General features: G+C 31.4%; 1 protein-coding gene across 5 annotated transcripts in view; it reads right to left on the reverse strand.

Moving 5' to 3' along the window:
- Window positions 1-27,455, reverse strand: part of ANKHD1 (ankyrin repeat and KH domain containing 1) — a 90,292-nt gene that overhangs the window by 46,440 nt on the left and 16,397 nt on the right. For 4 of the 5 annotated variants that reach the window (XM_016166321.2, XM_036224673.1, XM_036224672.1 and 1 more), the window contains exons 2-10: window positions 22,465-22,618; window positions 18,631-18,787; window positions 17,454-17,601; window positions 16,598-16,745; window positions 14,924-15,157; window positions 12,619-12,713; window positions 10,081-10,318; window positions 9,727-9,918; window positions 8,661-8,770 (exon numbers count right to left, since the gene is read on the reverse strand). In XM_016166321.2, coding sequence (XP_016021807.2) covers window positions 8,661-8,770; window positions 9,727-9,918; window positions 10,081-10,318; window positions 12,619-12,713; window positions 14,924-15,157; window positions 16,598-16,745; window positions 17,454-17,601; window positions 18,631-18,787; window positions 22,465-22,618 — 1,476 coding nt within the window. The remainder of the gene's footprint in view (window positions 1-8,660; window positions 8,771-9,726; window positions 9,919-10,080; window positions 10,319-12,618; window positions 12,714-14,923; window positions 15,158-16,597; window positions 16,746-17,453; window positions 17,602-18,630; window positions 18,788-22,464; window positions 22,619-27,455) is intronic. The other variant, XM_036224675.1, reaches the window with a different exon arrangement.

A 27,455-nucleotide genomic window follows, 5' to 3' on the forward strand; every position in this document is an offset into this window, starting at 1 on the left:
TCAGAGAAGATGTCACTCTAAGTCACTCCTACCTCCTACCTGGGAGATGTGCTTACCCTAAGGAGCTGCATGCCCTTATGGTAGAGATTTGGTGAGGAAGTATTTTGAGACAACATGATTTGAAGAAGCTGATTGTTAAGGCTCATTTCTTCTCCCTGCCCCAACCCAATATTATTTTCAACAAATAGGAAGCCCCATTCAAATGTGAATGATAACCACAAAGTATCCAACATAGAACCTACTAAGAAGTTCCTACAAAAATGAAAACAATAAAATTTTAGTCAAATATTCCCCTACATATTCAAATAAATTAAAGAGAACATGAACTCTTTAACCAGCTGGACAAAGTGATATAAAAGCAAGAGGAAGATTTAAAAGTGATTTGGAAGAGCTGAAGAAATTAAGTAATAATGAAACCGTGAAAACCGTATTAGAAGCAGCAACAAGTATACAGAAAAAACAGTGACCTGAGGATGGACTTAAGAGAGAAACAATGCAAAGGAAAAGGACAAAGAAATGAAAAGAATTAGACATAAAGATGATACTAATAGGGAGAGCCAATATATGGATAAAAATATCTCAGAAGAAAACAAAATAGAAAAAGAAGTATTAGAAGCTATAATAGAAATAAACTGAAGGAGGAGGAGAAAGAGTAGCAGCAAAAATATTCAGTTAAAAAGCACTCACTATCCTTCAGGAAAGACAGAATAATAAACACCAAGACACATCGTGATGAAATCACAGAGGTTAATGTATAATGAAAGAATCTTAGGATAATCCAGGCAGAAATATAATGGGGAATATTCTAGAAGGCTCTGGCAATATTCGATATCACAAGACAGAATAGAGGGCTTAGAATTTTGAGGGAAAAAAAACAAGTGATTCAATAATTTTCTATATGGCTATATTAATTTATAAATACAACATGCAGTAGTCTCAAAATGCAAGCACCTATGACCTTTTTATTTTTCAGGGAAGGGGAGTAAATTCAAGTCAATATGCCATTATCAGCCAGCCAAAGGTTAGGGAAGTTCTGAAACTCAGGAATTAAGAAACTACACAGGAAGAGGGGAGGTAGATGGGGTACAAGGAGTCAAATATGTGGTGACAGGAAGAAATCTAACTATGGGTGGTGAACATACAATGCAAAATATATATGACTTACTGTTGAATTGCAAAAGAAAATAATAAATAAATAAATAGAAACTACATAATATGAACAACTATAGTAAAGACTGAATCCACCTAAATGTATAGTTCACGTTAAACAATTATGAGAAATAGTCATATAACAGAATGTAAATGTTATAAAACCATGATATTGTAAAAATAACTCTTGAAAATCCTCTTGTAGAAGATACATTAATCTTCTCTTTCAGAATAAAGTCAATAGACATTGTCTGAATATTTGATTTTGAAAAAATAAATTTGTTTTTTAAAGAAATTAACAAAATATTTAAAAATTTCCATTTAAATGATGTCTGAATATTCTTCCAGAAAGTGACTTTATACCTGTGTTTTATATAGTTCATCAAAGCTATATGGGAGTGATTAATGAGCAGCTCATAGGGCTACTTGGAATACAGGGAGATATTTAGATAAAACAAACATGGAAATTATAATCAAAGATTAGATAATTAAACCATCCAGAAAAGAAAGAAGGAAAAAAAGAAGGAAGGAAAGGACAGTAAGAAAAAGACAGAAATCTCATTCAGGTTAATGAGAACCTGTGGAATCAGGAGGTATCAATTATTAATAGAAGTATAGACTGGTTCAGCATTTTCACCAATTTGGCAGCAGCTATTAAAAATTTACATGTGGATCCTATGATAACCAGCAATTTCACTTCTAGGAATTTATCCCTATAGATATATTCACAAAAGTAGCAAAGATATGTAAATGTGCTTAACAATTTTAGTGCAGTACCATTTGCAATATTTAAAACTGTAATAACCCAGATATTTATGAATAAATAACTGGTTAATAAGTTATATAAAACACTGGGTACCTTTGAAAAGGAATGAGAAATCTATAAGAACTATCACAGAAAAACAATTTAAAAAAAGTTGCAGAACAGAATATGGGATAACAAATCTATTTGTATAAAAAAAGACAGATAGCCCACATACATAGAATATACTATGCTTGGGTGTATAAAAATGTCTAGAAGGACACTCAAGATATTGCTTAAATTAAAAACAAATCTTATGAAAGAGGGCCTGATCAACATTTCTGTTTCGTTAAGATTTAATATAGATAAACCGATCCTTCAAATCCTGTTCTTTCTTTTAAGGGAAGTCCATATCGAATCTCATTTTAAGGAAATAAATTCCAGGAATAAGACAGAGGATGCTAATGTTTCCATTAGCTCAACTAATCCAGGAAAATGCCCCCTAAAAGTTCATTTGGCTGGCAGTAGCATATTACAGTCCAAGGAAAGCAACAAGGGTCAGAGAGCTTACTTTATGGTTAGGGATGAAAATCAGTGATAGACCAGTGAGATATTCAAAAGGTCCAATTTCCTCAATTTTTATTAAAATGTTAAAAATAAAAAACCCTTAAAAAAGCCATGGTCAACACTACAGAGAAAATCAGTGTTATGAAAACCAAAATTCTATTTCAATAGGTAATTATATGAATAATTAAACACTGATAAGAATGTTTCTTTCAATATATTTAACTTTTCATCATATATACACAAAATATCTCTGAAAGGATACAAGAAATGAACAACATTAATTACTAATAGAGAAGAAAATTTGGGTACCCACGGGACATTTTAATACTTCGTGAATTTTGAATCATGTAAAGGTATTACCTACTTAAAAATAAGAAAAAAATTTTTTTTCAAGCAATTTTAAAATTCTGTTAAAAGTTTAGCCACAATAATGAGGAAAATGACTAATTGACATAGGACCAACTATTATTCAATTGACATAGGACCAACTATTATTCAATTATATAAATATTATTCAATATGGCAAAACCTCCATAATTAACAACACTGTGTGCCTACTACTTCAAGTTGGTCCTATTTTCCCTGGTTCGTTTCATCTAAAGCAGATTCATTATGGGCATAAAGAAATCTTGTTCTATCTTGCATGGTATCCTCTCCCACTTCCACCTCTATCTTTAAGGTAACAAACATCTTAAAGTAAAATGGCATTCTAAATTCCTTGTTTTTCACTGAACATTTCTTATGTATACTTGAAATCTAAGCTGAAAAAACAATCCTAAATGAAGGAAATTTTGAAAAGTTTGAAGCCATAAAAGATGTAAAGATGATGTAACACAAGTTTATTCTGCTACTTAAAATAAATTTTAACTTCAGGAAAAGAATACATGTACAACTGAATAACTCCAAAGGTAACTGGAGGGACTACATTCTAGGCTAACCTTAGTATTCTACAAGGGAAGAGGAAATAGTTTGCTTAAGACAAAATCAATGTCAAGAAAAATCTTCCTACTTCTTTGGTGATATTTAAGTAGGATAAAATATTGATAGCAAAAAGATTGATAGTGGAAGAGATAATGATTTAGCATTATAATGCCATATTATTCTTTATTGGGGTATCCTTACTAAATTAACTGCATATTTCAGAGACTAATCATTTTTTTTCTATTAAAATAACCAATGAAATATATAAAAAGCTAAATCTGCTCATTATTAATTTTAAATAACTTTCAAAATAATGTTTGGGGTCATTTAAGATACATCAAGTATACAGGAAGATTTTAAGGGATAGAATAATTATGTAATCTTATCACATTATAAGTAATGATGATTTATATTTCTAATGTTCATTTTCTTTGAGGATCTCATAGCACTTTACACAGTCTTGAGCTAACAAAGCACTCAAGAACATCTAGTCCATCTAACACATCCAAACAGGTAGTTGGTTAACTTGTTCTTTAAAAGTCATAAAATTAGTTTTCTTAAGCTAGGTCATTAAAAATCATCTGGTCCCAACCCCCTTATAAATAATGGAGAAGGAAAAGGATGAAAAGGAGGGGAAAAAACCCAAGAGAAGCCTATGAAAATTTAAGTGATCTATGCGAGAACACCTAGCAGAGCCAAAGTAAGAATATTTACATGACCCTGATGAAATAGTCTGGAAAATAATACTAGACTTCATTTTACAGATGGGAATACTGAGGCACATGTTTGCTTACAGATTAGTGATATTTCATGGCAATGATAAAAATTTAAGTGACCTATCTAATGTTCAGTGCATCAGCTCTTTCTAAACAACTAAGCGTAGCCTTTGTCACTCATTAGACCTCCGTTCAGATCTAGGATTATGGGATGTCTTTCATAGGCATTTCTTCCTTTAAGTAGGTCTACTTTTGAATAAAAATGCAAGCCTACATAATGCTAAATTGGGCCACAAAATCTCTTGATAAGAACATAACTTAAATGTATTTACCTTCTCTAATATCTGTTAGATGTTCATTATGGGAAATTCTCCTTGAGTTCAAAAACTACTGATCAGTTATTCTATGGTATGCCTCTTCTAAAAATAAAAGGCCAAGAAGCTGGAGACAAGAAATACTTATTTACCTGATTTCTATATTGCTCTATCTCCCCTTCCAGGGTTTGCTTTGTTGGCAAACACATATGAAGAAAATTCTACAGATGACAAATATTTTCTCTATCTTAACAAATGTATCAAAGTTTTAATGCTGAAATTAATATGCCATGATGTAAAGAGAAAGATTCTATCATCTTCAAAAATGGTTTGAAAACACACTCACCAAAAGAAACCTCTTGACATGTTAGCCAACACAATGTAGCCATCTAAATATACTATCCATACTATCATTAGGGCCTTTGGAAACTCAACTGATAGTTGCCTTTCATACGCAAAGATCATGTTTATAATAATAAAAATGCTGGGCATGGAAACCAGGAAAACACAGGCAACAAAGTAGGTCAAAATTAAAAGCGAGCAAGAGAAAAAAGAAATTAGTGTTTTATAACCCAAATTATACTGTTCAATAGTTAACTACATAAAATTCTCCACCTTGAACTTGAGAAGTAAAAGTGAAGGGGGGTTTGTAGACTGTGGTAAAAGAAATCAAGCCCTAAGTGCTTGAGCTGAAATAAGCAACAGAGATGACAGCAAGTACGAAATATTAAAACTTCGCCTTCTGGTCTAAAGACTGGTAATTGGGGAAAATGACTTAGGGTAATACAGGACACCACAGCAGTGGCTCAAAGATCATAGGAGTCTGTCGACTTGTTTTTAAATGGTCCTTATTGGTTGTTTCTGATAAAGTAGTTTAGTAATAAATTTGTAAGGAGGCTGATAATATGAAAACTCCTTCTCAAAAATAATTACATTTCCAAAGAGTTTGTTTGTTTTTCCTAAATATTTCTTTTATATTTTAAGTACTACAGAATACTAATGGTTTTAATACAAACTTTCTAACAGCACGTTTATATCATACTACACCTGTAATCACAACAACTCTGAACCCAATAAACAAAGATGCTATGTAGAGGAAAAAAACACATAAAAGAATAATATTTATTTCAATATACAAGGATTCCCATTAAGGTGGCAACAAGAGATGTAAATAACAGAAGATATTAATTAGGTCATTTTTTTTCAGAGCTATTTATAGAATAAGTTCAATGCTTATAGTTAAAATGATTCTGAATGTTAAGCAGAGAATTTTCAAAAAAACTCTGGAATTAATGAACAATTTTTAATTTCATTTAATTATTGACTTTTTGAAAAGAACATTTTAAGTGGTCTATTTAAGAGTATTAAACTAGTGCAAAGGTTTTAAATAATGGATTATTCAAATTTATGCAATTAATAAAAAGTTAAATAAGCTACATAATCCATAATCTCTAAATACAATGGGTATTCAGTATGTTTTTAATTGGAAATATCTATAAATATTTTTAATTTAAAATATTTTAAAAGTAGAAAAACGAAGTTTCGAGTAACTAAGTTTCAGATTGGAAGATGTACATATTTCGAGGATCTATCTGAAAGTGCTCTAGTATGCCATCAATTCTGGCTGTGAATTTTTAAAAAGCAATAAATAAGAAAACTCCTAGATTTCCTTTAAAATTCTATTAAGTTCTCAATTATACATACTACATTTAGATGAGAGGCGATAAAACTTCTCAGTTTCATCACAGGAAACAATATAAGAAAGCTAAACTGCTGCATTAAATTTTTTTAAACCGTAATATATTAACTGATTCTGGTGCAGAATATTTTAAAGAATGGGAAACAAAAGTTTTAAGGCTCTTTTTTAAACAATATAATATCAAAACCTTGAATTATGACAAAAATTAATTCTAAAATCTAACAAAGCATAAGGGTTGGTCCAGATTGTGTTCCAAAGTTACTTGTACATCCTTATTTAAAACTGAGGGTAAAAACAGTTTCCAAAGTAATGAAGGTTCTCAGCCAGCCTATAAAAACATGTATTTAACTCAAAGAACTAGCAAACCTAGATATCAAGAACACACCTGTGAGATGCCAGAAATGGAACAGATCTCCACTCCATGCAATGGGAGTGGAGAGTTTTCCATCTGCAAACCACTGGAGGAAATTACTTTAGTCCCAAATAGATACTAGGAGGTAGTAGCAAAGATTGAAGGACAAGAAAGATGCTACTGCCTTGTTAGGTTCAGCTAGTAAGAATTATCAGTTACTTTTTCTCAGAATTTAGGGAATGATATGCCTGCTTCAATTACTTGTGTTTGACTAGGTCTTTTATCCCCCTCTGGATAATAAAGACTGAAATTACAAAGTTTACCTATAGGTTTTAAATGTCAAACTTACTAGACTTTCCAATACTTTCTTTTTCTGTAAAGAATATATAATTAGAAAAAGAACTAATATTAAAATTGAAATGTCTCTCCATAGAGTGCAAAAGCACAGAACAGGCAATATATTTTTAAATGTTAAAATCAATATATAAAATAATTCAAAAGGAGAAAAAAAAGTTATGTCCATGAAGTTATTAAATCTAACAGTATTTATAATAGTAAAAAATAAAAAGGTCAGAAGTTCAATAATAAGTAAATGATTATGGTTCATCAACTTGATGGAATATTATGCGAGACATAAATACAGACTATGTCATAATATGAAAAAACACAGAGGAAAAATAGAAAACAACTATATTATACTATAATTACATGTAAATATGAATGCAAAATAGAAAAATAATCAATTATGTTAATAGTATTACCTTTGGATTTAATTAATATATGTATTTATCTGAGCCATTTTTTAAATTTTATATTTTGAATATAAAATAGTAAATTCAAATCTTTCTATCTGTTCATTTAATGCAATTCTCCTAAGAAATTCTAATTATAAACACTCTGCCTAATTCCAGAAGACTATAAAAATAAAACACTTGAAAATATTTCATACTAGGTTTGTAACTTGGTCAAAATTAGTTAAGGTTTTGCTATATATTGGAACGCATTTAACGGACATTTCCTCTTTTTCCTATTTAATATTTTTGTAAGAACTCTCAGCAAACACATTACGAAAGCAACTTTGCTCTAGAAAAATGGGAAAAGGAAGAAAAAATTCAGATAAGAATTCAGAGGATAAGAGTATTAAACTTTGTTTACAGTATATAAGCTTTAATGCTCTACCCAATTTCTTTATTTCAAGTGATGAAATACTTTTACATTTTTATAGATGACCCAAAGCAACTCTAAAAAAGAAAAAAGATATAGAAAGAAGGCAGAAGATCGAGATCTACTTAACACATCTGTCATAATTCTCAAATAAAAAAGTACACCTCAGAAATTCTAACTAATGAAGAAGATCCTAATTAATGAGAATGAATGCTAGTGTTATCATCATAATATTAAGAATTCATAGAAATGATAATAAATGACATACACTATACATTTACTTTAGTCAATAATTATTTTCCAACAATGTCCTCAGGCATCTATTTGGGAATGTCTGTTATTGGAAATGGTTTAAAGGTAATGCTTGCAGTTTTTCTCAAATAACTGAAGCTATTAAAGTGGATTCATTATAACATGTCTCATAAATTTTTATGAAATATATAAGAGAATTCTGGGAGTTACTCTAGAAAGCAGTTTAAAGCACTTTCACAAAATAAAAATAAATCAAAGCACACATTTCAGCAAGAAGCATGAACCCTTAGGTAGGATATGATTTACAATTTCCAAAAGTTGTAAGGAACATTACATATATAAACCTGCCAGCTAATTTGAATTTTGAAAAGCCAAAGCAGAAAATACTAAAAACAGAAAGATAATAGAATGCTTTAATAATATCATTAGGAAGATGATAGTAGTTTTGTTTCTAGAGAAACAAAGAAATCACTCATCGTGACTTGACAGATTATTCTATTTTGTAAGCATATCATTGAATTTAAGGTATGTCTAATAAAGGGCAGTTTAAAAAAGTTCAGGAATGCCAAATGGGATTGGGTGAGAGAAAGAAACAAATAGTTTTACCTAGGAAATGAAATAGTATGCCCATTAAAAATAAAGTGTTTTAAAATACATTTAATAAATGCAACGAAACTAAAACAAATAGCAAAGCATACAAACTATAGATCTTTTTTACTAGTGTTTCCTAAATATTAAAAATAAATGAATATTAACACAGAATTTAAAATTAAAAATATCTTACTAAATCAGCCCCTGCTTGAAGAAGAACATCTGCAACATCTGTATGTCCATTTTCACAAGCATAGGTTAAGGCTGTGTCTCCTGTTGCTGTAGTAGCATGAACATTAGCACCTAGCAAACAAAAAGAACCATACATTTACTTTGGGCATTATAAAATTATATCAGAAAGTTTAATTTTACTATTTTGTGAAACTGATAAACCCAAAGTATGAAAATATTAGTATGTATTTTTATGTCCTAATTTTCCTTTAGATATGCTTTATAAAAATGTTTTTAGCCATATCGAAAGGAACTATATCAAATAATTTTAAAACACAGTAAAATTTGCCTATACATCCCCAGTAAGATATACCCTAAGAAACAAAAGAGCCTGCAAAACCAAAAAATGTCAAAGAGTTTTCAGAAATCATAATGGTAGTAGTGCTGGATTATATTCTGAGACAGTTCTATGGATATTGTGGGAAAAATCAAATGTGTAATCCTTTGGTGAAAAGGGAAATTTTGGGCATGGTTCGGAGAAAACATGAGATTGTTGAAGTAAAAAGCCAATGGTTCTGAATTGGAAGTACTGACATAAACTCATGATTTATTTTATCTATAAGAAGAATATTTCCTAACTCTGACCTACTAAAAAGGTCTTGACACAATGATAGAGCAAGTAGAAAAACAGTAACTCTAGCTGAGAATGTGGTCTCCAAGTACCATTGTAAAGACTCAAAAATAATAAAAAATGAACAGGTTGAAGGGTACCAAATTATGATCTCTATGTCATCCCCACCTCTTCTTATTAACAGAGACTAGGACAAACTAACTTCTCCCTTCCAGAAGCCACAAACCATTCAATAGAGAGAGGTCAATGAGAAGCCTTATAATCACTAAGCAAACATTAATAACAATAAGAAACCTTTTTAAAAATGATATTTTTGGATATTTAGGAGCCTAAGAAGTGCAATTAAATTGTAAATCTGTCTGTCGACTTTTGCAGAAATGAAAAAGTTAAAGTTCATTATTAAGTTGTAAGAGTAATATAAAAGCTTTTTCTAAAAGGCATTTTTAAAGCGACTTACCAGCAGCCAGTAAATATTTAACCAACTCCAGGTGTCCCTCCTGAGAAGCTTCCATCAGAGGTGTAGAGCAGCCAAGTTCTATATCAGCTCCTGCCTTAATCAGAAAGTCTGCAACTTCAGAAAAACCTCCACAGCAAGCCAAGGTCAGAGCAGTTTCTTGGGTTTCTTCTGTCTGGGCATTTATATTTGCTCCTGGGGAAAGCATAAAAATAGATAAAACTAGTTGCAAAAGACTTATGATAAAGATATTAATTGTTCTAATTGTGATAATCATCTCTTATCTTCTCTGCTTCTGGGGTTCCTTCCAGGGTGTTGATAATTTACTTTACCATCAATGTAAAAAAAATACTTTACCTTGTGCCAAAAGTAGTGCCACCATCTCCTCGTGTCCTTCCCGAGCAGCTTCCATCAAGGGAGTATATCCTTCATCATTAACTTCTTCAAGATTTGCTCCCCTTTCAATAAGTAGAGCTGCCAATTCAACGTGTCCTCCACAGGCAGCTAGTGTTAATGGAGACTCGAATGAATCTGCAGGCATGTTCACTTGAGCACCACTGTCCAGAAGCAAACGTGCTACCTCTACATGTCCATCCTGCAGATTTTCAGTAGTAAAGCAAAAGGAAGGAAAAATTTTTTTGAGGTTTTTAAAGTGGGAAAAGAGGAGCAAGAAATTGAGGTGAGACAAAAGAAAAAAAGATGCAGCTTAAATGCATATATATTATGTGAGCAATGTGAGATGTCTTACCAAAAATCTATTAAAATGATTTTACCTTACTTTTATGCAAGCCCAAAATTTTCCAACAGAATGTCTTGTGGCAGTTAGAATTCAAATAATTTTGAATTTCCACATTCTTTGAAGTCCAAAAAACTGTTAAATCTAGTTAACAGTATCTCAAAATAATTAATGTTTATACTATTGCCAGGTCAAATATAGCTATACCATCAAACTTAGGTGTAATGTTTCAGTGTAGAAACTGTGTTAGATTTATATAAGAAACAAAGACTAGACAAAAAATAACACAACAAATTCTGTGACGTCATTACCACTTGGGATTATGTCACCGAGGTAAACCCCTATGGACTGATATCCTATATTTTTCCTCATCACTAGCCTGTTGCAGTGAGGCAAAAAATTTTACAAAGATGTAAAAATAAATATCTTATTCCCTTGTAAATAATTTTACCATGGGCCCATCTGCATAGATAGTAAGGCAATGAACTAAAACATTCTCATACAGGGTACGCATTCTATGCCTCCATCACCATAAATACCTTCCGTTAATTTCAAATTCTTTAATTCAAAATTTTACGTAGGCATATAAAGTCAGATGCTATGTTGTTCTATATTTCAAAAATGACCAAAATACTGCTAATGAAAAGTAAAAACAACATAAAAATAAGGTTTTATATGGTTGGGTGATTCTTTTATTAAAGAATTTTAAAAGCCTTAATTAAATGTTAGATTTCAGTAACCATCCAGAGTTTCATTATACTTAACTAAATGACTAGCCTAGCTTTAAACACTTTTTGACATGATGCCAAAAATAAATAACTTTACATTAAAATTTTAGTTTTACTAATTCTTCAGTGTATGTAAAATATATTTAATCCAAATTACTGTATTGAGTTATTTGGTGTTTGAAATACATTTCTAATTGAAAATAAGGATTTATAAGTGTTCACAGAATGGGAGAAAATATTTGCACATTATATATCTGATATGAAAGTAGTATCAAAAATATATATAGAACTCCTAAAACTCAACAACAAAAAACTAACAACCTGATTCAAGAATGGACAAAGGATTTGAATTGATATTTCTCCAAAGAAGATATACAAGGGCCAATAAGCACATGAAAAGATGCTCAACGTCACAAATCATTAGGAAAATGCAAATCAAAACTATAAGATACCACCACCTCACAACCATTAGGATGGCTGCTATCAAAAAGAACAGAAAATAACAAGTGCTGGTGGGATGTGGAGAAATTGGAATGCGTATGCACTGTTGTTAGTGGGAAAGTAAAACGGTACAAGCACTGTGGAAAACAGTATGGTGGTGGGTCCTCAAAATATTAAAAATAGAATTCCCATATGATCAAGCAATCCTACTCTTTGGTATATACCCAAAAGAACTAACAGCAGGGACTTAAACAGATACTTGTACGCCTATGTTCATAGCAGCATTTAGCATGGAGCAACCCAAGTGTACATCAATAAATGAATAGATAAGCAAAATGTGGTATATACATACAATGAAAAATTATGAAGCCTTAAAAGAGGAAATTCTGACACATACTTCAACATGGATGAAACCTGAGGACACATTATGCTAAGTGAAACAAGCCAGCCACAAAAAGACAAATACTGTATGATTCTTCTTACATGAGGTACTTAGAATAGTCAAAATTGTAGACAGAAAGTAGAATGGTGATTGCTAAGGGCTGGTGGGGAGCAGGGAATGGGAAGTTGTTATTCAATGGACATAGTTTCAGTTTTACAAAATAAAGAGTTACAGATTACAGAGATGGATGGTAGTGATTATATGGTTGCAAACATAACCTCTGAACTATACACTTAAAAACGGTTCTGGTGGTAAATTTTATATTTGTGTATTTTACCACGATAAAGGAAATAAAGAAAATAAAAAGTATATCAGTGAGTTGGAAATGACATATCCAAGCCTACCTTCTACATTGTACCCACACTGACAGATTTACTATTAAAAGTTAAAAAAAATTATATACTTCCCCTTCCCTCTCTTGTATTGTATAATTTTTTTAAAAAGTCTGATCTCATAATAAATATTTTTCCAAAAAATTAATAATTCTTAAAAGTCTATACACATATGTTCTTCCCATAAAATCTCAAGTGAGTGCAATTTAAAATTACCATGCAAGCCTCCATTAAGGCAGTGTGCATCTCATCTGTTTTGTGCTCTTGATCTGCACCAGCATCAAGTAGAAAGCGAACCATATCCAAATGGCCTTAAAAAAAAAAAACCCACAAATTTAAAAACTATATTTCTAAAGAATTGAGTATCAATGTAATTCATAAGTATTAAAATGGGGAATATTTTCTTTCAGATGTCTATACAAAAATTTAAGAGCACTTATATTGCATTCAAGAAATAAATCAATGACAGTTTTACAAAGCCAGTCCGATATAATAAGCAGACTCTCGTCAAGGTATCTAGGTTTTAAAGATTAAATTAGTCCAAAGCACATAATTCAAGTTAAGTAAAGCAATAATACTTATTCTTTCATTTAATCTACATAAACTATATCAAATCAAAGCACTGAAATAAAATAGAATGTCAGGTAAAGCATGTTTGGATCATTTTTCGGAAAAATAGCTTTTAAAATAATAGCTATAAACTCACTGTGGCAATGAACAGGCACAGAAAATTCCATCAAAATAATTTCAACCCTCTTGATACATTTAATACATAAAAAGCCTTAATAGTCAATAAGAAAAAGACAAACACTCCAGTAGAAAAATGAATGAAGGACATAAAATGGTAATTCAAAAAAGAATGCAAATGAATATTAAACTGATGAAAAAAATATTACACCTTCCTATTAAACAAATGCAAATTAAAATGACACACCATTTTTTACTATCAAAATGGCAAATATTAAAAAGAATGATAATACCCAGTGTTGGTGAGGGTGTAGGGTGGGGTAAAGGGCACTCTCAAACACTGCTGGTGGGAGTGTAAATTGGATCAACCTTTCTAGAAGGCAATTTGGCAAATGTATCAAAAGCCTTAAAAATGTCCATACCCTTTGACCCAGCAATTCCACTTCCAGGAATTTATCCTAAGGAAATAATCAGAGATTAGGCAAAGATGTCTGCACAAGGATGTTAACACAGTGTTTTTAATAATAGTGAAAAACTGGGAACAATTCAAGTGTCCAACAATAGGCAGTTATGGTGCATCCATTTTATGTTTTTGGTAGAGACTGCTAGTTTCCTACTCAATATCTATTTTTCGATGTTCCTTAACAGAACTCTAATTTTATCTGAATGGCAACACGCATGACTAAAAGACTACATTTCCCAGCCTCCCTTGTTGCTAAGTGTAGCCAATGAGATGTAAGGGGGAACTATAACACAGAGCTTCTAGGAAGACTCCTTAATTGGAAGGCACTCCCCATTTTTGCCCTTGCCCTCTTCATCCTTCCTAGAATATGGATTGCTAGGGCCACAGCTACCGTCTTGGTAACCTTGAATATAGAAACCACATACTAGGATGGTGAAGCAGAAAAATAGAATGCTGAGATCTTGATAACAATGAAACTGTCATACTAATCTTCGCCTACTCCTGGACTTGTTTTATATAAAAGAGAAAAGGCTTCTCTTTTGTTCAGATCATTATTAATTTAGGTTTTGAGGCATATAAGCCAAATCCACTAATAATTGCAATAGCAAAATATCATTATGTGACCATCAAAAGTTGTATTACAAAAATATTTAAGTGGCAAAATATTCATGATGTACTGCTAAATAAAAGAAGCAGATTATAAAACAGTGTTAAGAGTATGACCATTTAAAAATACAGGCATTCCTCATTTTATTGCACTTTGCAGATGTTGTAATGTTTACAAATTAAAGGCAAGACCCTCTTCCCTCAACAAGATTACAGCTTGCTTTACTGCAAGACTTGCTTTATAGCAGTAGTGTGGAATGAAACTCGCAGTATCTCTGTGGTATGCCTGTACATATATATATTTGTTTATAAATATACTTTAAAAACATACTGGAAGTAAATACATTACAATATTGTTTACATCCTTTAAAAATCTTCAGATAGTAGCATTACATGTAATTATAAAGTTTTCTTTATACTATTTTGTGTTTTTCAGGTTTTCTGTATCATTGTGATTATTATATTATTTGAGTGTGTATTATTTTTGAAATAAATGCTGGAAAAATCGTATGAAACAAAAATCATTAAAGAATGGAAACTTCTAAATCTGTACTAAGAGCTGACTTCATCGCTAATTGAATAAATTTTAATTAAAATAATAAAAAAATACTTTAGGAAATACAGGCTAAAATGGACTTTATATATAATCTCTTATAAGCTAGATAATTTTATAGCATAGGGAAAACATAAGCAATGTAAAATTAACTCAAATATTCAAATATTCAAAGTCATTATAAAACATAAATATTCATATACATAGAGTACCTTTGTAGCATGCAAGTGTAAGAGCACTTTCTTTGAATTCGTTAGAATGAGTGTTGATGCCTGCTCCATGATCTAGAAGAACTCTTGCAACTTCTACATGACCTGCACTGGCTGCTTCCATTAAGGGGGTATGTCCATTTTCATTATGATCTTCTATATTTGCACCTTCATTAAGTAGCACTTTCACAATGTCAACAAATCCTCCAGCACAAGCATAAGTTAATGCAGTGTTTCCTAAGAACAAAAGAAATACAAAATTATGATAAAATGGATATAATTATGATTATGCTACTGCTCTGATTCTACCTCTTCCATTCTTATATAAACCAAACAACTGTCATCTTAAGTTTTTCGTTGTATTGGTTAGAAGCATCATCATAATTTTTTTACTAATTAAAAGGTTTATTATAAACAGGTCAATTTACCTCTCTTCCTATTTCCTTAGCTTGTCAAATAAGCTTGAAAAATCCCTTTCGACACATTTTTATCTAAAATATTCTAATGTATCTTTCAAAATTAGTCCTTTATCTTTTGATACTGTACAATTTAGAAACACAACATTTTCTTTCTATATATATTCATTTCTTCATTTTCTTTTACCTCTCCTTTATCTTTACAGATTTATTCATAAGACAATTCATTGTTTTAGGTATATTTTCCTTCTGAAACATATAGTCCATCTATATTTATGTGACCCAGTGAGATATACATAAATCTCCCTCAGTATAACTCCTTCAAAATAAAAATTTCTTTAAAAGGTTTCCCACTTATTTCTTTCCTAATTTTGTTTCAAGAATTTTTATTTATTAAAGGGAGTAGTGAGGTTTTTTAACCATCCAACAGAATGAGACTGAAGAAGGCTATTTTAAAGGTTCAGCAAAACTATCATTTCAGAACCCAGTTTGTTCAGAATTCAACCATTTAACCAACTCAAACATTATGCATATTAATATTACTACAACTAAGACAATGTGGTCAGCGAAATGACCTAGAATCCTTTCTAGGAAGGGTTGCTCATTTAAAAAATAAATTAGAATACATTTAACATATACTTAATAGCATGGAACACTGATATGCTTTCATTATTTACTATATTTTAAAAAAACATTTAGTTGCCTCACTAAATGCAAGGAATCTCATTACTAAAACTATACCTATAACTCAAGACATATGACCAAGGCTCTGCCTGTCTATAAATCTGGGAAATATAAGTAAATAAAAGAATGGTCTTTACTAGAGTAGCTTTCATGCTGCCACAAGAATATCTTAATAGTAAATGCATTCAGTACACTTGACATGAAAACTCCTATAGAGTAAATACTCTCAAGTTAATCTATAACCTAAAGTCAAGGGAGTTGTATTTAAATGAGATAAAGTATTATAAGAAATACAGTTCATAATTTTGTCTCTTTATACATTACATATCATTGGCAGAAAAAAAACTGTGCTCCACAGAAAAATTGTTGATCTTGATCAATCAGAAGCTAAGTATGTTTTAAAGACTTTTGAAGATATCAAATTAATCTATATTTTATTCAGAGATTCTAAACAAGGGTTAAGATTTTCATGTAGATTTACAACTGCTTTTTACTAGGAATCAAATTTTTATCTCTCACATTATAATTAATTATATCAACTTATTTTCCTCAAACTCATACATCATTTTCTATATACCTGTTGCAGACTGGGAGTTGACATTTGCATCATGAAGAAGTAATAGTTTCACAATATCTAGATAACCTCCACTGGATGCTGCCATTAGGGGAGTTATGTCTCCTTTAGTCCCTCGATCTTCAACATCAGCATGCATAGCAAGTAATACCTTTAAAACACATATACACACAGAGAGAAATGATCAATTCTTACCATTAATAGTATTTCTAGAGAATATACTGAATCTGGGAAGATATTCTTTTAGAGTTGGGGCGAAGAAAAATAAGAAAATAATCATCTTTGGGAAAATATGGCAGTGTTCAGTGCTCAAAACACCATGTTACATGCTGTATTTTACAATACCATTACATATATTAATCTTTAAGTAAAGTACATAATCACATTAGCCATCCTATTATAAACTATAACTACTCTTGTCAAAGAATCTGTTATGTTTGGGATTATCTAATAAGAGAATAGCAAAACTATACTCACAAGACAGAAACTAACTGGTAAACACATGGCTATTTCCCAATATTGCTCTAACAGAAGGAAGAAAATTTTTAAAATTGGGGTAATCTGGCAAAATGAAAATAAATCACTACTTTCTACTATAGTTGTGTATTATTTCTAAAGCAAGTTTTAAATATTATTTTTTATGTGTTCCTTATTCATTACAACTAGTTTTGACTAAATGGTAGAAAAATGGATCATGCCTAGTTATATTTACAGGCAAAAAATTAATTACATATTAGTTTCTATTTTACCCACTACCAAAAAAGGAAAGGCCTCTAATTATAATTTCTTTTACTCATGATAAAAATAAAACATCAAAACCCTTCAACAATTTTAATTACTAAAGATTATTTCTGCTTACTTGTGCTAATTCATAATACCCTGCTGAACAAGCCAAACACAACAGGCTTTCTCCTTCTTCTGTATGTTCATTTACACTTCTGCCTTCATCTAGTAATTTACGAACAGCATTTACATCCCCATCTGAACAAGCTTCTGCCAAACTGCGACTGAAAACAAAATCGTCAACAATTAACCAACACAAAAAGACTGAGGGACTAATGATGATAAATTGCATTATATATTAATAGTTATACACAGAAAAGTATTGATATAGTAAGAAAAAAATTGTATGATCATCTGTTTGTAATATTTATTCATGTATGTCAACCAAGCAAGAATAAAAGAATATGAAATAGCTGTCATTTTTATCTTTCAAAATGTCCTAAAGAAGTGTCATATTAAGTTTTAACTAAACTTTTCTAAAGCACTACATGTACAAGTTTGGTGCACTCAGGGGGAGATGGCACACCTGGGATTTGGTCTGTGGCTCCACCTGGGGCGCGAACCCAGGATCTTCTGCGTGTAAAGCAGACATGCTAACCACTATACTATGGAACCAACCTAGATACACAAGTTTTTAAACTCTACTAGTGTAATGACTCCCAAAGACATTCGGAATATAATCCTATGGCTTAAAATTTTACTTGGTAACAGCAGAAGGTAAAAATCTAAGTAAAAATTTTACTGCAGAATGATTAACAAAATCGGTGAATCTCAAACTTTAATGTGCATACAAATCACCCATGTTTCTTTTTAAAATGCAGATTCTGATCCAGTAGATTCACTTCTAATAAGCTCTGAGGTAATGCTGATGCTGCTAGTCCATGAATGATGTTTGCGTAGCAAGCACCTAGATTACTGCATTAGCAAACTATTTCATTTATTATTACACAAGCAGTCAGTTCAGGGTTTACTACTATAACTGTTAAAATTAGTAACTTCCTTAGAAATGGAAACCAGGTCTTATTCAGTTTACATTCCACAAGGTAGCTCAATGAATATGAGTAGAATAGAAGAATAAAAATATAATATCCATTTTTATATTCATATATATACATTTATATATCAACTTAAAATACAATATCCATTTGGCTAAAGCCCCTTCAAAAGATATATTTAAAATTCAAAATTTTCTACTTCTCCAAAATTCACTCAAGAAAATGTCTAAAACCCAGCAGAAGTCATTCAGTACATACGTGTCTATTTGTCCTGCATTGTGGCCATTTTCCGCTTTCATACGTGTCAGTGCAGCAGCAGCTTCATCCAGCGCACAACTTACTGAGGACGTCAGTCTCCGGAGTACTTCGGGATCTGCAAAAGCTTTACCGTCAGCAGTTGACAATTTGCCAATTCCTTCATTGCGTGTCAATCAATCAGGAAGTGCAGAGAAAGAATAAAAGTGCAAATTGTAATTATATTTCTAAATACTATTACCTAGTACAAAAATGGCATAGTTTCCATAGATAAGGCTGACAGTCAGATTAGGCTGGTAATTTTGATTTTGCCACTAACATCAAAAGGCCATCATAGGACCACCTATGTTTCAGTCTTTCCATGTTTACAATGCACATAATATTAATTTGTCCTCTACCTAACTCCAAATATAACTTAAAACTTATTGTATAGCAAGTAAATGAGATTCCTTTCAAAGTGTACAGTCATACAATAAGATCTCTGGTATAGAATCATATCTGTCTATACTATTTTCAGTAGTAATAGAGGAGATATCCTATAACATTAAAACAAACAATTCAATAGTTTCGTCCTTTGGTTAAATAGCCACCTAGAACCATCTTCTAGAGCTGAACCATAAATTAAAATAAATTCACTCTTATCATTAATATTTATTATGTGCTTATGATGTGCCAGACACAAGGGAGGCAAAAAGGAATATGTCATAGTTCCTGTTTTTAACAGAGCCCATAGTCTGGTAGGACTATCAGATGTCCAAGCTGTCAATAAATCTTTTTCTCTAGATTCAGTGAGGAATCACTCACTACTGTAATGGAAAATTTTTGACAATATTACTCCCTGTTATTGCTGAATTTTTCCTATAAAGCTGCTCGTACAAGCAAGAGAAGTTATAGATATACATAAACTACAGCATAATTTATGATATGGAAAAATTGGAAATAACCTAAATATCCCTCAATAACTAACTGGTAAAATAAATTATGGTGCATCCAAACAAAATATTATCCTACCCTTTAAAAGGAAAAAGATCAACATATCATGTTGTGGAAAGATGCCCGCGATAAAGTAAAGAAAATTATTACATATTCTGTATATGATCCTACTTCATTTTTAAAAAAACTTATATATATTCAAACATATACATGTATTTATATAACTATAAGGGAAAAAATCTAGACGTATATGTAAAACTTGACAATGAGAAGGCTTTATAATCTATTTAACACATTTCATATAGCTTTAGCTATTTTATAATTGAGAAAAGAATTTTTAAAAATTCTTGAAATGGCTTTAATTCTTAATTTTCTCTATGACTATCAAAGAAAATCTTAAAGAAAAAGATATCTTCATCTCCATTTTTTCAGTTAAAATCATGTTAAGAATTCTATCTTCAAGAAGTCTAGGAATACCTAACACATTCTCATAATTAAAAACACAAACGTGTTTAAAAATTCCTCTTAAAAAGTTATAGGCTCAACACAACATCCATGTTCCAAAAGCAAATGAAAATACTGAGGTGCAAAAATAATTTATTTAACAACTTGCACAGAGCTTAGAAAAGAGCTCTGAGAATTTATTTGGACACAATATTATATTCAACAATGTCTGGAGTTTAAATTGTTGAAATACACAAACATTTAAATTCAACAGTTTCTGACACCTCCTGGAAGCCAGAAAGTCATGATTTTCAAGGTTTTCTAATAATAGGTATGAAAAACAAGGAATTCTAAGGTATCTTCCTGTGTATACCAGACTTACCTATGAACCTAAAGAGAAAAGGGGGAAAGCAAAATGCTTAATGCATGAGAAAAGAGCCAGTCCTGTGTGAGACTCATAAGGTGCCCAGAAAAAAACGAATTTAAAACCCTGAACTAGGGGTCTGGAGTAGTACTCACAACATGAGTAAACTGTTGGCCTAAACTGGAGAGCAAAGATATACCACCACCCCTCAAAAAACTTGGTTTGGGGAAGAAAAGGAAAGTAAGTAATCCAGAAAAGACATGGAGAAGAGAATCACCTTTTCTCCACATTTCTCTCTAAGCAAAATATAAGATTCCAAAGCACAGGAAAAAAAAAAAATAGAGGGTGGCCATGGCACTCCCATTTCAATCCCATTTCAAACATCTTACACTGTATATCCCTAAAGCATAAGTAGGAGACTCACAAGAAATCAGACAAAAAGGGAGGGACACCCAATGTAATGAACTAATGTGAACATCAAACCTTTTTTTTCATTACTAATCCTACCTTAAAGTCTCTGCTGGATACTAAAATATTTTGTTCAATATAATTTTAAGTTTGTATCAGTTCCAAAAAGACATTAAAAGGACTAAAAGTCAATCTGCTACAAATCATACCTATGCTTTTCCATAACAGGATAAAGTTAAAGGAATAACAAGATGACATCAAATAAACACATTCCTAACATACTATTTATGTTTTTCCAAGAGTGATTTAAAAATACATATTTCTTTTAGCTCTTACTTTTCTCCTAGTCATTATATGGTCAAATGTAACACTGTTTTTTTCTTCAATATGAAATGTACTAAAAGGCTGCTGTGATTTTTCTGAATACCCATCTTTCGTATAATGCTCATTAAAGCACAGTTGACCCTTAAACAACATGGGTTTGAACTGCACGGGTCCACTTACACATGATTTTTTTCTAAAAATATACAGTCGGCTCTCCACATCCTTGGGTTTCACATCCATGGATCTGTCCCACGCCTTTTTATATACCAACTTTAGCATCCGTGGATTTTGGCATCCGCGGATTTTGGCATCTGCAGGGTGTTCTGGAACCAAACCCCATGGATACTGAGGGGCAATCAACGAGTTTTTGGGGAGTCAAAGTTATATGTGGATTTTTGACTGTGTGTGTGTGGGGGGGGGTTGGCTCTTCCTTCCTATGTTGTTCTATGATCAACTGTACTCAGAAACTGAGTGAAATTTTCTGTACTTTAAAAAACTTTATTTTGTATTTTTTACATTTTAATGGCTTTAACATGGCATAAGGTATATATATGGCCCCCTAATTAAGTTTCTAGGCACTATTTTAAAAACAAAATGTAAATTCTAGATTAAATTCTTATGTGTTAAATGTGCACATATATTTATATTAAACAATAAAAGGAGTGTCATACAAAGTGAACATCTCAAAAGCAATATACAAAGATCAGAGAGTTAATTTCCTTCTTAAAACACAATTTTAGGAGATAAAAGCTTTTCATTGCAGTGTAATGGAAACTTTGTACAGTGAATAATGAGCCGGTTGTACAATATAAAATACTGGTAAGTATACATTATTTTGAGAAAGCTTATCACAGATTTTTCTTTTCTGCCACTTCAGAACAAGAAGTTGACATAGCTTGGTGTATTGGACTAGAGCTGGTCCAATTTTGTGTTTGATTTTTTTTTTTTAAAGTTTCCCAAGTAAAAAATAGCAATTTATAATTAAGATACACATAGACTAAAGTAAGTAATCACATGCCAAATTCCATAAATCAGTTAAAAGATTCACAATTTGATGAACTATATTTTTCTCTCACATTTTAATTTTATAATGTAATTGATAATAGATAAGTTTTCCTTAAAAACTAGCTAATTATCTAATATCTTATTATAAATGTTAGTTTAATCCAGAAATCACTTATTGAAAACTTTCAACCAAGAATTATTAAAATATTAAACGTGAACATTTTCTGTAGGAAAAAAATATAACTCTACTGAGATTTCAAATTTTGTATAATGTTATACAATTTGGGGGTAATCTTATATAACTTTGTATAGTAACCTAGACTTTTCAAGAGATGAAAAGAGAAACAAAAATAAAGTACCTGCTGCTTCTAACAATGCTTCTAGTCGTGCCTGTGTCTCTGGATCCACAGTGCGCAAGTCTGCTCCTTCTGTAGTACTTGATAAGAATATCTCTGACGTTGTTTTAAGCACTGGGTTATCCAGATCTTCTTGGTCCAAAATAAATGATTCAACCTGTTTATGAATTAAAGATGCAATATCCATGAAACTGATCTCAATTATTGTTTGAATAACTACAGTTTAAGGTAATATGACTTCTGATTTGGAATTTAAATATAACCAGGTAAATTATTTTAGAAATATTGGGCTGTAGGAAAGGACTTTGAGGAATCCTCCCAACTATCTGCTTATCTTCAAGACCTGACTACAGGTATAGCCCAGACACATCAGATTCAAGTTTCCTGGAATCTTCTGTGCCTAACACAGAGCCTGAAAAGCAGTACTTTTACTTTTAAAAATGAAACAAGTGCATGAACATAGATCCCAAGAGGATGTTCCCAAGAGGATGTAAACAGGACTAGACAGTAAGAAGACTAGATACCATAGATCAATCACTGAGGCACAGCTTTTCCTTTCTTCTAATTAATTTACTATGACTCTCTAATAAAAAAAAAAAAGAGAGAGACTTAATCCACTGCCAAGTATCTAGAGTCCAATAGACAAGAAATCTCCATGAGATAAGGAACCATACCTATTTGTTCACTGTTCTATCCTCTGGGCCTAAGAATACCTTGAAAATAGTTGGTATTCTATATATTTGTATTCAATACATATTCTAGACATATGGTATGTGCAAAATCAACTTATGAAAATAAACATAACACTGTAATTTTAAATCAAGTTAATTCTAAATAAATTTTCTTAAATAAAATATGCACAACCTTTCTGGAAAGCAATTTGAAATGTATATTGAAATGCTTTAAAAAGCTCATGCCCTTTGACCCAGTAATTCCATTTTAAGGAATTTATCCTTTAAAAAAATGATCTGAAAGCAAGACAAAAATATGCAAGGATGTTCACTGCGGCATTAATTATAATTCCAAAAATAAGAGGAAATAAACCACAATAGAGAATTTGGGAAATACAGTTTGTACATTCACAGGATAAACTACAATGCAGTCATTAAACATAGTGTTTTTGAAATAGATTTAATGGCATGAGAAGGCATTCATAAAATTAAGTGAAAACACCACAAGATTCAAAACAGTATGGTCTTTATTTTGCTAAAAGTATATATGTACATATAAGTAAACATGAGCATGGGTACTCATGCATACAATCATGAGTACGTATTTATATACCTATATATGTCTATAATACATAAATATGTATAACCATGGAAGTTAACATATTTGTAGACAGGTTGAAAAACAGGAATCTAAAGAGTAAGTACTTCTTCAAGGTCACACAGCTAATAAGTGGCAAAGCTAGGTTTCAGACCCAGGCCATAAAGCTATAGTCTGTGCTCTTAACCACTAGGCAATACTAACTCACAAATTTATAAACAAAGGGCCACAGTATTTAGACTACATTATTTGGCACATTTGGCTAGCTGGTCATCAGTTTTCACAATGGACACCAAATAAAGATATCCTAATAAAGACAGTAAAGTTAAAATGATTTGGATATAATTGATCTAGTGATGTACTATAATTTTACAAAATTAATCTTTAACTTCAGATCTAATAACATTGAGCCATGTACTATGTACTTAGTAATATGTAATAAGTAACACAGCTTCTCTAATACGTAATTACAAAGATAGCACTCTAGATCCATGCCAATAGATACATGTAGACTATTAGTTGTCAAATGATATTGAAAGGTAACTATTTGTACAACCAGGAGCTTGTCGCAAGCCCAGGAAATTATTAGGTATTTTTAGATATATATATATATATCTGCCAGTTGTTAAAGATAAAATCATTATTCCAAATTCTGGAATTTTTTGTTAAAGATGGTGTTTAGATATTAACATTCCTATTTTATAAAAAGCATTGGTCTGCTGTGGTATTATACACATTATGGAGACAAATATAGATCATACGTATCATGTAACACTTTAAAAATCCAAGTTAAGTATTTACGATTTTCTTCCATTTGTTTCTCCAATATCTACTGAAGTCCTGTTTTATACAAAGCACTATGACAGTACAAAACTGTAGAAGAAATAAGTCAAAGACTATTACAAAAGGCCTAAAGAGAAATAAATGGTATAACTATATGCATTGGAGAGAAGTCACTTCTAGCCCTGGTAATCTAAGATTTTGCATGACTAGTAGCATTTGAGCTAGGCTTTTAAGGATGCATAGAATTTCAATAGGTGGTCAGTCATGGGGGGTGCAGGTGGCATAAAATGAAATAAAAAATAGGCTTAAAGATGCATTTGGAAAATGATAGTCTACTCTCAAAAAACATAAGGTCCTTCATATACTGCTAGTAGGAATATAAATGATACAGCCACTGTGGGAAAGTTTTCGACAGTTCTTCAAAAATTAAACACAGAATCACCATATGACCCAGTGATGCCACATCTATGTATATACATACCTAAGAGGATTGAAAACATACATGTTCATACAAAAAACTTGTACACAGTTCATAGCTGCATTTTGCATAATAGACAAAAAGTGAAAACAACCTAAATCAAATGTCCATTAACTGGTAAGTGGATGAACAAATGTGGTATTTCCATCCAATGGAATATTACTCAGTCATAAAAATAAGCAATAACACACACAAGACATAAAAAGGCACATATCATATGATTCCATTTATATGAAAAATCCAGTACAGGCAAATCCATAGAGACAGAAAGGAGATTAGTGGTTGCATGAAGAGTCAGGGATGGAGGAATGGGAGTGACTGCTAACAGGTCTAAAGTTTCTTTCTAGAATGATGAAAATGTGTTTGGAACTATATAGTGGTGAATGCTGTATAACCTTGTGAATGTACAAAAACCAATTAACTGTACATTTTAAAATTTTATGGTATATGAATTATATCTCAACTTTTAAAAATCCGTAAGTTACCTAGTGTACAACTATGGCTTTAGGCTAGAAAGAACAACTGGGGATAGATTTGAGTAAGACCACGTAAAAGGTAATAGCCTGCTCATTGCCTGCCTACTTGGTCACCACCACTAGGAAGATAGAACCACCAGCAATGTCATCCTGGCTGTCACTAACATTAGCATCACATATACAAGACAGGTCATTCCTAAGTGCTCGGGAAGAATCGAGTTCAGAAGAAAAACCCAAAACAGGTATGTGTCTCATGCCTTCAGAGGGCTTATAGCCTCTCTTTGAAAATTATAATTCATTAAGACGATTCACTGAGTTTAACTCTCCAATATCTTAGAGTGCCCATAAATTCAAGTTTCAATAAGGCAACAGGGCATAATGGAAAGAATATCGCATTCCAGATCAGGAAAATTAGGTTTAAGTGCTAGTTCCATCAAGCACTGTTGTGAGACTTCATGCAAATCACTCAACCTTTCTGACAGTCCATTTCTTCCTCAATAAACATAGATAATACCTGCCTCACCTACCTTACAGTGCTATCAAAATGAAATAAGGTAAAAGCATTCTGAAAAGATAAAACTAAATAAATGTAATTTTCAGAATACAATTCTGTATAATTACAACTCGTCCTGTCCCTCACCAGTGTCTACTTTCTATGCCTTTGAAAATGGAAGAATGATACTGAAAATCTAGTATGATACACTTTTATCAGCATTCGCTCAAAATTTTTTCCATTTTATTTATTTTTTCCAGTTTTATTGATGTGATTGGCATATAACATCGTATAAGCTTAAGGTGTATGACATAATAACTTCCTATATGTACATATTGCAAAATGATTACCACAATAAGTTTAATTAACATTCATCACTTACACAGTTACAATTTTTTTTCTTCTGATGATTACTCAAATTTTCAAATGTAGTTTTAGCCATTTTATAATTAAGTACTGACCTACAAGATCAAAAAATTTTAAATATCCACAACACTTGTAGAAAAAATATTAAGTTCCCAGGATAAGATGTAGTTATATATAACTAAACACATAAATGATTTGAATACATTTACGTCAATTCTAATATTTCCTTTGTCCTATCTTCTCTAAAATTTTAAAAGCTTGTCTCAATGTGGAATCAATAAAATTACAAAATATCCAATTATGCCTATCACTTCAGGAATATTTGGATATTGCTTTTGGCAGTTCATAAATATCTTATCTGATAAATTCACTCGAATATGTACTCTTCTAATTCAGACTGTTATAACATTACCTCAAAATATATCTGGTCAGCCAAAATAGAAACCATTTATAGCTACATAAAAACATTAAAGACCAATTCTGCACATTTGGTGATACAGGCTTAGTGATACAGTACCAAAAAATGTCTATATAATGGATAAGTCCAAAATAATGGTATATATAAAGAAATTAGTCTTCATCATGCAAATGAATATAAAAGCTTCATAATTTCCTACATACAACAGAAGGATCACAGAATTTTCCTTATTGCTTAATGACACAGTTACATAGCTCATCTCTATTCAGTATCTTCATTTGGCAGCAAATATAAAACATCCACCTCAAATGGTAATGTTTTTGCCAACAGCAAGAAAGCTTACTTCACGTCTTAAAACACTGCAGATTTTTTTTCTACCTCGTCCTAAGGCAGAGGGAAAAGGATGAGAAGGAGTTTGGACACTCCAAATTACCTATTTTTCTTTTATAGGCAATCTCTTTGAAAACACTAAAGCAAAAACTTTATGTCTTCCTTCTCACAAATCTTTTTTTTAACCTCCCTTCTTTTAAAAAATATGTGTGGTTTTTAGCTTTAACTAGAACTTAAACAAAGGGGTGGAGGGAAAGGGAAACAAGAATTTTGCCCCATTTTTTTATTCCATTTGACATTTCAGAAATGAACCACTGGATGGCAACAGTTACTAGGGAGATTAACCACAGACTCAGCTATTATCACCTAAAAAAACAAAGT

This window comes from Rousettus aegyptiacus, unplaced genomic scaffold (assembly GCF_014176215.1).
Source record: "Rousettus aegyptiacus isolate mRouAeg1 unplaced genomic scaffold, mRouAeg1.p scaffold_m13_p_7, whole genome shotgun sequence".
NCBI lineage: Eukaryota > Metazoa > Chordata > Mammalia > Chiroptera > Pteropodidae > Rousettus > Rousettus aegyptiacus.